Genomic DNA, 11,963 nt, shown 5'->3' with positions numbered 1-11,963 from the left:
TTTATTTAAAATATTTATATGCCATCCTATTCACAAAAAAGCCTCAGGATGGCTTACAATGCAAAATATAACATAAATGACATAAATAAATTCCTGACCCACACTGGCTGTAATTAAAAACATAGAAAAGACAATATTAAAACTTATAAAAATACCACTGGAATAAAAAGGTCTTAACCTGGCGCTGAAAAACCAATAATGATGGCGCCAGGTGGACTTCTCTGGGGAGTGCATTCCATAGATGGGGCACCACCACAGAGAAAGCCCTCCTCCGGGTACTTTGCCTCCTATTACCTTTCACGGAGGGTTCCCAGAGGAGGGCCTCTGCTGCCAATCTCAAGGGGCAGGAGGGCAAATATGGAAGAAGGCGTGCCTTCAGGTATCCAGGTCCCAAGCCATTAAGGGCTTTATAGGTAATAACCAGCACCTTGAATTGAGCCCGGACTTCGATGGGAAGCCAGTGAAGCTGGTAGAGGACTGGGGTTATGTGAAAATAACACCCAGTCCCCGTCAGCAACCTGGCTGCTCTGTTTTACACCATCTGAAGTATCCGGACTGTCTTCAGGGGCAGCCCCACATAGAGCGCATTACAGAAATCCAACTGGGAAGTAACCAATGCATGAGTCACTGTCGTTAGGCAGTCTTCTCCAGGTAGGGGCGCAGCTGATGGATTAGCTGAAGCTGAAGGAAAGTGCTCCTCACCACCGCAGTCACTTGAGCTTCCATGGACATCTCAGGGTCGAGGAGCACTCCCAAGCTGCGGACCCTGTCCTTTAGAGGGAGTGCAACCCCATCCAGGGCAAGGTCCAGGCCACCTACCCAGGAGTTCGATCCACCCACCAACAGGACTTCCGTCTTGTCTGGATTAAGTTTCAGTTTAATTCAGAACACCTACTACCTTACCCTAGTTTGATGCACAGTTGAGATAGAAGTGGGAAGCCACCACACACTAGTGACACATCAGCCTGCACTTATCAGTAACCTCTTCCAGAAGTTTCATTGTTAGAAATTTAAAAAGCCCTGCTGAACTTCTTAGCATAACTCCTAAGGCACATAATCCATTAGTACCAAGTTCTGAGGTTGGCTACCCCCATATGAGCAGAACAACTCCTCAGAGCAGTGCCGTCAACCCTCAGCCCAAAAGGGTTTCAGGAGAATCAAGAGGGCTGCAGCCCTCTTGGCACGGGTAATTTTGTCTCTCACCCTCTGAAAATAGGATTTCTCAATCCAATCAACAAAGGCTTTTTTTTAGCATCTAGAAAAAGCAGGGTACCCATCTTTTAAAGTTTTTCATATTAACGTGCTCTGATTAATTTCTCAATACTTTCTTTTTAAATTGCCTACCTTTGTGTGCTGGCTTAGTAGCAATCATCTCCACTTAACATGGCCTGATGTGGAAATGTTCTTAGGCATTTGTTCAGGGCAAAATGACATTTTGGTATATAAACATGGCATGCACTAGAAGAATGTTCCTTATGTAGATTCTACTCTGGAGTTTATCTATGAATGTCAATCCATTTCAATCATTTCCACAGAGGTAGCTTTGTTAGCCTGCTGTGGCTAACAAAGTCTTGTGGCACTTAAAAACTAACATGTTACCTGTTTTGCTATTCAGAGTAAGTGCTTCCCTGTACCTAGGTTTGTATGTATATACTATGAAAACTCCCTTGCCTCTTTCCATCGAGAGGTCTAGTTTTCAACTTTAGCAAGTTAAAGGGTTTTTTTATATTTTAAAATATATGTCATAGGATACACAAAGCAGTTCTACAGAGCATTAGTCTGGCACGGCACGCCAAGTAACATAAATGAATATTAAGAAAAACCACAGTAATAAAAAGTAGAGCTAGTAGCTAGTGGGCATTTTCCAGGCTATAAATGAATTCAGTAATTTATCACTACTCAAAAATTCATGCAGTGCTTAAACTACTTCTTCAAAGAATCTGAAAGTATTTCTAAAACTGAGAAGTCACTAATTAAAAAGCCATTGTATATGTTTTTACTTAGATTTGAGGCTGAAGTGAATATGCTTAGTCTGAATGCCTTTACAATGAAATCTTCAACAAGGTGTTATGCAAAGACTTGAAAACTGAATTGCCTGGATTTAAAAACATTAAATATATTTTTAAGTAGCACAGCTTTCTTTTATCTGGGCCCACTTAATTGAATGTCTCTTCAGGCTAAGCTCCTTAGAACAAATATATTTGCAAACCATGGTTTAGAGTCACATCAAGGAGCTTTAGAACTAGCTGAAAACAGTTTCTCATGCCAGTTTCGCTCTCTTCCCATGTAGATCCCACCAGGGAGAAATCTGTTGTGTCTTGCATTCTGAGCCAAACTCCTACTAAACTGAACTCTACTTTCCAAGCCTTCCCCACAAAATCAGTAAAGTCTTTTAAAAACCACGACATTTTTCTACAAAATATTGTTTTGGATGTTGATTTACACCCAACAATGCAAGTTCATATAGCTCTATTAAACAAAAGGATTTCAAAGCCTAACTGGCTTCGAGAGAGATTTATCTTCCAGATGTATGACTGAACTGGTAATGCTTTTACTACTCATAAATCAAAGAAACAAAAGCCAAAATATAAGACACAATTCAAGGTATCTGCAACCATGATTCCCATCTACACACATTACTTGTCTTTCTTCTTGTGTTGAAAAATCTGTTCTTGAAGTAAGGGATGGTCAGCTAACTCATTCCCCAACTGCCGCCCACAGTCTCACATGAGTGGCCTGCTCCTCTTAGCCAGAGGCAGCAAGATCACTCCCGTTTTCAGGAGAGTCACAGACACCAAAGTAATCAGTTCACTGAGTTAAGGGCAGCAAGGACACTCAGTTAAACTAAAAGGGAAATCAGTCTGGGACTTATAATTCCAGGAAGCAGCAGACAGCTTGCTCACTTTCAACAAAAGATAAAGGAGTTACTCATTGCTAGGAAGATGTTGCAGAAGCAGTTCAATTTGAATGGGGATCCTTGCCAAGAAGCCTAGCAGGAACCCTAATCCTGTTATACAGCTTTTCAAAATTGACCTTCCTTTAAGGCAAAGGTTCTTCACATTATTCTGTTCTTGGATTGAGATCTTGTGGGATCTTCTAAAGGGTTAAGTGGAGATTGCAGGTGTTGGGTGGAGGAGAGGCAGGATCTATATGGAATATCACAATCTTTATCTTAAGATAGTGGCTCAGCCAACTTGGATCAGATTAATAAGTCTAAGAAAATAGCTCCTGCTGCCTCAGAACAAACAGAGATAAATAGGATATAACAACATCTAAAATGTTGCACCATATTATGTGCCCTATCTTGACCATAATCTATTTTTGCCTCCAGTATCTGCATCAACTGTTTCTCCTCCCTTGTGTCAGAGGAGGACAGGGCAATCTACACTTCTGAGGCATATGTGCATGAGAGAAAAAATGACTTATGCGTATCCTACAATGCATATCCTACTTCCACAAATCAATGTGTGGCAAGCTGGAATCTGCACCTCAGACCCTGGCTAGATAGAATTGTTGCTATGACTCACATAGTATTTTCAGCCTTCATGTATCTTGGCACAGGGAAATCCATGCTCTAATACTTATGGAAACTAGACCCCTTTTGCTGTATTTCCTTTAAGCTCCTCAAAACTAGGTCAGTGTATTTGCCAAGTGGTCTAAAAGCAAGCAATGCTGACCTTTCAGGCAAAGTAAAAACTTCAAATTGTTTCCAATAGTGTACATTAAGGGAACAATCCTATGCTGGCTGGGGAAGTTGAAGGATTTTTCTGTCTAAACATGCATAGGATTATGTCCTTTCTCAAGCACAAAATGAAAGTTCAGTTACAGTCCATTGCTATTCAACTAAGAAATACTCATCATGATATTAAGAACTCACCAAAGTAACTTGCAGGTGTGGGGAGCAGAATGGGACACTTGGTGTTCCAGTCTTTGTCAGCCAGCCAAAGACAAAGGTAGATTTCATCAACAAAGGTATTTCTATAGAGGTTTGGCAACTCCCATAAAGTAGATTAAAACTACTGACCAATCATTGGCCAATCATTGGCCCAGAAGAACCCCATTGTGCATCCTCCCGATGATGCCTGCATGTACTTATTAACCTAAAAATGAATCATGAATGTATGTGATAGGAGTCACACCTGGATGTGTAAATTTTACTGCCTACAGCTCTCATCATGCTCTTTCAATGGCGGAAGTCTGGGTTTGTCCCAATGATAAATAGCTTGTATAGTTCAAATGATCTTGCACAAGCTATTTGGAAAATTAAAATTGGGTACCTTATATTCAGAAGATCAAAAGATTTGTTACAATATGGGTAACGCACACACCTTGGGAGTAGGTGAGGACAACCGGTTTTTAAAATGGCCATTTTAACATAATGCTGAAAAATTAAGCTGTCAAGACCAAACCTTTGCATAGTACACCAACCATGAAGGCTGAAAATGCCTTAAGTCCAACAACACTGGAGTTCAAAAATCACACTGAAGCACAAATAAATGTAATGATTATAGAAACAAAAGACACCGGGCAAGGTGACAGTACTGGCGAGTCTTTTATTTTGCTGATGTCATAATAGCACTTGAAGTGACATGAGGCAATATATCATGCTTTAGTAAATATACCAGAGTGTATCAACACCCCCTACAAGAAATTGTTTTCTACCAGTTTAAGACAATATCCAAAAACTGCTTTCTTGGTGAATACTATGGCAATAGAACTCATTTCCATTTGATATAGTAAAAACACTTCCCCCACTTCATCAGTGCAATCCTGTGGCAATGCCTGCAAGCCCCCAAAACTAGAGTCTTACAGGCTTTCTCACTCATCTAGCTGGAATGACTTGGAGGAAGAGGGAAGGAAGCTTGATTGTTCCCTTCATGTAGCTGAGGAGCTTTCCTTCTCTCTGTGGATGGTTATATTTGACAGTGAGTAGTACCATTCACAGAATACAGTAACGTTTAGTATTTGGTGGTACCTTCATAAGAGATATGAAGCAATTTAAGCATTTAAAGTTTAAAAGGCAGTGGCTCTGTAGTCTATGGCATATAGTAGTCAGAAGGTAACCCTGATGATTGCTATTTTCAAAACTGTAAAGATGCATTTGCAACCTCAAATATTTAACACTGGGTGTGTACAGCAAGAATAATGCAAATGCATTCCTGTTCAGAATGTATTATTAGCTCCTTCCTATGGACCAAAGTGTGGTTTCATTTAGCAGCATCTCTGATAGAAAGCTCAAGCAGAATACCATATCTATAGCCATGATCATTTGCCTGTGACCAATGTGGGGTAGGTGTTTGTATTTTTGTTGATCCTACATGAATACTGAGTAGTAAGAGATTCCAGGCCAATATTAGTTTTGAACAGAACAAGCCAGATACATTAAATGATTCTCCATGGGCTGTGTTGCTAGTTCTACCTTTTGCTAACCCAGTAACATATTCTCATATATATATGTGCATTACATCCAGTTTCTACACAAAAACATAAAATCATTAAGAATAAAAAGAAATCCCTCTACATGATAGCACCCTGCAACCCCCCAGAGGAATGAACATGTTACCTCTTTTTTAAGCAGAGTGCTTTAGAGTTACAAAAGCAAGTGTACAAATCAGCCTAACACAGTTTAACCTTTAGTATTTCCAGAGAAGGACATACATTCTCTTGCTCAAATTAAAAATAAATAAATAGAGGCTTTCAAATGAAAGCATATGTTCTGCTAGCCACTCTGAAGTGGAGCCTAAAAATTCTTTACAAAACCCACTTTCGATTTTAATAATCTACTTGATGCCACAACATTTCTGCTCCAACGTTTTCCTAAATCCAAGTGATACTTTCCTCCTGTGAAATATAACTAGAGCATTCATTTTTATTTCCAGATATTCAGTCTGTTTCCATGGCAACACTCCGGGATTCTTTGGCTACCATGAGTCGCATTAGTTGACTGTGGAATTTCTCAATCTTCTTTACATCTTGAGCTTGGTCTGTCCTATAGAGTAGACACTGAAAGATAAATGGGTGTAGGAGGACTTATCAGGGTTTCTTTCAATTTATCTGAACCTAAATTTAATATCAATTTACATAACAGACACCAAGAAAGTGCATTAGACAAGATAAAATTGCACTGGTATAGTACACTGTACTATATAGGGTGAAATTGGTTTTTTACCATGATAGTTTTAGAACACAACTGTTCTGCAGCATAGTTTGGTGTTTATAGTGCAAGTCAGACTGTTGTAAAACAAATTCGATTTAACAACAGATTTAGGTTAGAGCACTGATGGTTGTGAGAACAAAACTACGTATATAGCAAAATAGCCAAATACAGTTACTTGGTTGACAGTGGTACAAATACAGTTCCACCACCACGTGCATCCAAGTGCACAGTTACTGTAAATCCTACCAAACTGAGTGGGACTTCTTCACAAGCAGTGCGTGGAACCTGTGGCCCGAGTATTAAGTACGGTTACAAGTAAAACAGATATTACGGATGCAAACAAACTCAATCTCCATTAATGTATATTATTTTTCATGAACTCTGGTTGTTCACCCTCAAGAGATGATTAGGATTAATATTATATCTCTGTATCACCCCACAGTGAAGCTCTCTGGGTGATTTACAACTTTTAATTATTATTAAATAATAAAAATTAGACCAGTCTCACTTCCATGCTGACCACTCATCACAGATCTTTTAGAGAATGTTATGGCTACTTTACACTAGCCATTAGTATATCATCTGAAGCTAGGCTCAACACTATTATTTTCTGAGTGGAAGTAAAAAAGGTATAATTCTGTAGATTCTTCTTCCATTAAATAAAATCCTCTTCAACAGTATATATGTCTACTTAGGAATGAAGCCCCACTTCGTTCAATGTAACTTATTCCTAGGCAAGTGCTATAGGATAGCAATCTAAGTTTATTTTCACATTCACCAGTAGTCTAAGACATAATTAATAATCTTTGTACTATGGACATGGGCTTATGATCACTCAATATTCAAGATTCAGAAGATTAATACTGCTGGCAGATGAAAATCAGAGTTTCTTCACTGATAGATATTCTAGAACAAGGTCAGGTTGTAAAATTTTATCTCACATACTGTATTGGGCCATCAAGGCTGCTTTCCATTAAACGTTTATTAAATCAAATGTAAAAACTTTAAAACATCACCAGCAGAATTAAGACGAGAGAATCTTGAAAAGAGTGTAGAGCTAATGCATTTAAAATACTAAAAAACAGTGAAGGGTTTAAAGATCTACATCAACTGAGCATAGAATGAGACAGCCTAACCACCTGTGAAAGAGTGTTCTGGAAAAGAATCAGTGCCACAGAAAAGGCTGTATTTCCCATGTCCCTACTACTTTAACTTCTCTTGGTAATAAAACATGTAGAAGGACATCCAACAAGGATCTTCATTACAGGCAGGTTTTTATTTGGGAAGAGGTTTTATAATACTTGCTAGGCTAAGTGTGAAATTCCATGCATTTTTATTCAAGAGTCCTACTGTATTCAATGGAATTTCACTCACTAAGTGCATTGAGGATTTTATCTAATCCCAAGGACCCCTATCCTGCACCCACAAACAATGGCACTGCAATCCTAGCCCTGTGAAGGAATGCCAATGTGGCACATATGGGCCCTGAATTTAGATAGATAGATATATAGGATATAGATAGATGAGTTTTAATATATATTTATGGATGTTTGTGAAATGCACACAACCTAGCATTATACAACAGCTCCAACAAAAATAGACCAATTATTCAAATAAATATCTGAAGATGATATTTATTCACCACCCATTCATACCTCAAAAGTGTTATAAGGTCCTCTGTACACTGCATTACAGGAAGGATTGTTTATCCTTCCATTTTGTAATATCAGTTAACTGTTCCCTTCCCTTATAAAACCCATGGACACAACAAGTAAATGCCAAAGCAGTAACCTATTGATTAGACAGTGTGGTAGTGCCCACAGCAGCTTCTCAAATTCCCAAGTGTGTTAACAGTTCCAAGAGTTGGAGACCCTTGATCTAAATGATGCCAATTGAAAATGAAGCTCATTTTCAAGTCCAACAACATAACATTTGGAATAGAACAAGGATAATTAAAAAACAAGTGCTATTTGTAGAGCAAGGAACTTCATTTGGAGTTTATTGACACAAGGGATTTTTTTTAAGTGAAATGAGACAGTATTTGGGGAGAGCAGATTCTTTTTCTTTCTACTATTGTGTTCTAGATTTGGATTTTGCACAGGTCCAAAAAGGAAGGACCTGTTCAGAATAAGTTCTCTATTTACAGCCTCATGATTCCATTTTCCCCCTCAATTCTGATAAATGATAAAACAGTACAGTTGGAGAGGACCAGAGGGCGATTGGGGTCCAACCCCCTGCTCAGTGCAGGACTCCAAGTTAAAACATCCTTCTCAGACAGCTGTCCAGTTTCATCTTGAAAGCCTCTAATGTGGGATAGCCCAAAACCTGGCTTCCTTATCTTGAGCCTGTCATTCAGTGTCCTGCACTTTGGGATGATCGAGAAGAGATCCTGGCTTTCCTCTTTGTGACAACCTTTCAAGCATCTGAAGAGTTCTATCATATCTCCACTCAATGTACCCCAGGCTAAACATACCCAGTTCTTTCAATCTCTCCTCATGGGGCTTTTTTCCAGTCCCCTGGATCATCCTTGTTGTCCTCCTCCAAACGCTTTCTAGTTTGCCAGCATCTTTCTTAACTTGTGGTGCCCAGAACTAGACACAGTACTCAGATGAGGCCTAACAAGTGCTGAGTAAAGGGGAACTAGTACTTCACAGGATTTGGAAGTGATACATCTATTTATGCAGCCTAAAATAGTATTCACCTTATTTGCAGCCACATTAGAAGAAAGAAAAAGAAGAAAGAAGTCCTTTCTTCCTATTTCTCTACATTTCTATTTCTCTCTCACCACAGCTTCTCTGTTGCGCTGTAACTGCCACTTAGGAATTAGAAAGACTTCCTGTACTTAGGTCTGACAGCAGCAATGAGCCACAATAGCACAAGTGAACTATTCAACAGAAATGTTTAAAGGCAGTAAACTCTGAGCATCAGGTGACTCTGAGCAACTAACAGCTGAGCTAAATGGAAGATACAAACAATTCTCATAGTCTCATAGAGCTTCTCTAACTTATACAACTATGGCCAGGACTAGCCATCCTATCAACCAGAATGCCTAAACAGCTTAATGATTTATACTATTGCTTTATATATGCAATGCATAGGAATATATCTGCCCAATGTTCTCATTTCAAATGATGAGCAGAACAGAAAACAGAGGAATTGGCATCCCAAAAAATGCACATGGTAACTCTTAGGCAAAGTGTTTCACACTCTCAGCATCAAACTACAAAACCCTTTCTCCAAAAAACCCCATCTCTCACTATAGTGCTACAACCATCCATGGAAGAATTGCAAGATAAAGGTTTGAAGTCAACCTCTATGGAACCTGGAAGATGCCAATAGTCTTACTATGTGTTCATTTATATATAAACTAAAAGGCAATAGAAACCAGCTTCCAATTTCAGTGGATCAATGTCACTATGGAGATCTTTCTCTCTTCCTCTGTAAGTGGGACAGCCTCTAGTGCTAATTTTCAACTAAAACAAAATGCAAACTGTTTGGTTTGATCTGTAGATATTTAAATACCAAGATTCATACCATGACTGTTTTACTTACAACAACATCATCTGTTACTTTGATGCACAGATTTCCATCACAGTGTCGGTATTTGAGTACCACACGCACCTGAAAAGACAAGTACAGGTGTATTTATTTTACAAGTAAATAAATGACATCTATATGGCTATAATTTTCACACAATAATTTCAAAAAATGATAAAGTATAACTTTACCAGGCCTTGAAAAATATGGCTGCAAGAATTAGTAACATATGTTTCCTTTATTTAGTTTAGTGAGGGAATTCTCACTCAAACACTGAGAATGTAAAAGCATATACACCAGAACCAATATGTGGATCAGCCCTAGAAAATAATGTATACATAAATTAGAGGTTAAACTCCAAACTAATCCAAGGGATAGCACATCATATGGAAGGGACAAGGGACATGTAACCACCTAGATACTGCTCAAATCCAACTTCCAGCAGTCCTAGCCAGCACAACGGTGAGGGTCAATACAAGCTATAGATCAAAATATTTGGAGGGCCACTAGATACTTAATCCTCTTAGAAGATGCATAACTAAACTTTGTACCATGTGGTTGCATTTACTACAACCCAAAATACACTATTGCTTTGAGGGCAAAATTCACATAGCAGCTTTGGCATGAATCTTTGACCATCCTATACTAATAAGCTAACCAAAGACTCTGCCAAATAGCTATGCACACATGAATTCCACATAATTGATTCAAAGTAGAACAAGCTAGCTTAATATAATGTAATATAACATAAATGTTATACAATGCAATTATTCCCAAATGAATGCCAACTTGTCTATTTCGAAGTATGTGATTTAGGAAAGTAATGTGAATGTGTGCAACAAAATCAAGGCTCTCTTCAACAATAAGAAAATGAACCAATCTATCCCCAGACAAAAGCTGGAAAAACAACTCTTTAACCAGTTGAAGTGCAGATGATGATGATTGTTATTGTTGTTGTTGTTGTTGTTGTTGTTATTATTATTATTATTATTATTATAACATTTCTATGCCGCCCCTTGCCGAAGCCTCGGGGCGGCTTACAACACAATAAGATACACTGAAATACAATAGAACATAATAAATTACCAATAAATACAAAAAATACACTGAGATACAATAATATAAAATTAAAATTAACAGTATAAAATAAGTACATAAAGAATATAGGAGGAGGAAAGAGAAGGAAGAAGAAATTGCCCTGGCCAGATAAGGCAGCAATTACTACTTCAAAATGTTATACTGAGTCATAATTCCAGGGTCACTAAGCCTGGGCGTTTTACTCAAGCCAACGCACCCCAAGATATGCTAAACAAGCCAGTCTCAACATAAGAGCCACGCCGGGTCAGATTTAGAGTCCATCTAGTTCAGCATTCCGTTCATACGGCGTCCAAGCAGCTGGCCCCACGAAACCCACAAGCAGCACAGGAGTGCAACTGCACCCTCCCGCCCGTATTCCTCAGCAAGTGGTGCACTGCCTCGGATACTGAAATCAGTACTAGTACCCATGCCATGAGGACTAGTAACTATGGATAGCCTTCTCCATGAGTTTATCCAATTCTCTCTAAAACCAACGAAATTGGTGGCCATCATTACATCTCGCAGACGTGAATACTCTAGTTTGCCTATGCTATGCGTGAAGAAATCCTTCTTTAATCTGCCTTGAAACTCCCACCGATCTGCCTCCCCAGCTCTGAGAGCAAGGTCTCGTCACCCTTCGCACGGGGCCTCTGTGTTCCTTGCTCCCGAGCAAGCCCGGCCACGTACCTTCATAGGATCGGACAAGTAGAGCTTCTCGGCAGCGCGAGTGAACTCCTCCCAGGTCTGGTAATGCGGCATGGCAGGTACACTTCCACCCACACCAGAAATGTACAACTCAGCGCTCCGCCGAACAAGCAAGCAAGATGGAGAGTCGAGACGGGCCAGACTTGAGTAACGAGCCACATCATTGGGCTCAGTGCGGACTACCACCAATAGTAGAGCGCGTTGTTCACTGGTCGCCTTCTCCAGTTCCCGCCTCTTCCGATTGCAAGCCTGAAAGCCTGGGTGGGGAGGCAGAAAGAAAGTAATGCTGCCCTAGAGCGAACGTGGTCTGCTTCCGGAGCCTAGTTGCCACGCGGACAGAGCTGAGCTCGCAGCGCCCCCTGACGGTGTACGAAGGAAACCTCCAGTGCAGCTGCAAGCATTGTCCCTAAAAAGCTTCGAAGGCCGTGTCCTTTCTGGCAAAGGGGCAGAAGTGGTCATTGGTTACCGCTTTGCCCAATCAGAAGGA

The 11,963-nt window shown here is 39.7% G+C and overlaps 1 protein-coding gene across 1 annotated transcript; it reads right to left on the bottom strand.

Annotated features, from left to right (window-relative positions):
- Positions 1 to 4,533: 4,533 nt before the first annotated feature.
- On the bottom strand, positions 4,534 to 11,601 carry SRP9 (signal recognition particle 9). The gene is made up of 3 exons (XM_044434412.1): positions 11,459 to 11,601; positions 9,710 to 9,778; positions 4,534 to 6,003 (listed from the first exon to the last, which is right to left on the bottom strand). The coding sequence occupies exons 1-3, from the start codon at positions 11,528 to 11,530 to the stop codon at positions 5,884 to 5,886; spliced, it is 261 nt and encodes an 86-aa protein (XP_044290347.1). The 5' UTR covers positions 11,531 to 11,601; the 3' UTR covers positions 4,534 to 5,883.
- Positions 11,602 to 11,963: the final 362 nt, after the last annotated feature.

The sequence above is a fragment of the Varanus komodoensis genome, unplaced genomic scaffold, assembly GCF_004798865.1.
Source record: "Varanus komodoensis strain SLA01 unplaced genomic scaffold, ASM479886v1 scaffold1, whole genome shotgun sequence".
Classification (NCBI taxonomy): Eukaryota; Metazoa; Chordata; class Lepidosauria; order Squamata; family Varanidae; genus Varanus; species Varanus komodoensis.
Note: the sequence above shows the minus strand (reverse complement) of the source record. Positions and strands in the feature narration are given on the sequence as shown.

Coding starts and splice junctions, on each gene's coding strand:
- SRP9 (XM_044434412.1), bottom strand. CDS start 11,530: ATGCCGCATTACCAGACCTGGGAGGAGTTCACTCGCGCTGCCGAGAAG. Junction 9,779..11,458: donor ACTTGTCCGATCCTATGAAG/GTACGTGGCCGG, acceptor TTGTCTTTTCAG/GTGCGTGTGGTACTCAAATA. Junction 6,004..9,709: donor AAGTAACAGATGATGTTGTT/GTAAGTAAAACA, acceptor TTTATCTTTCAG/TGTCTACTCTATAGGACAGA.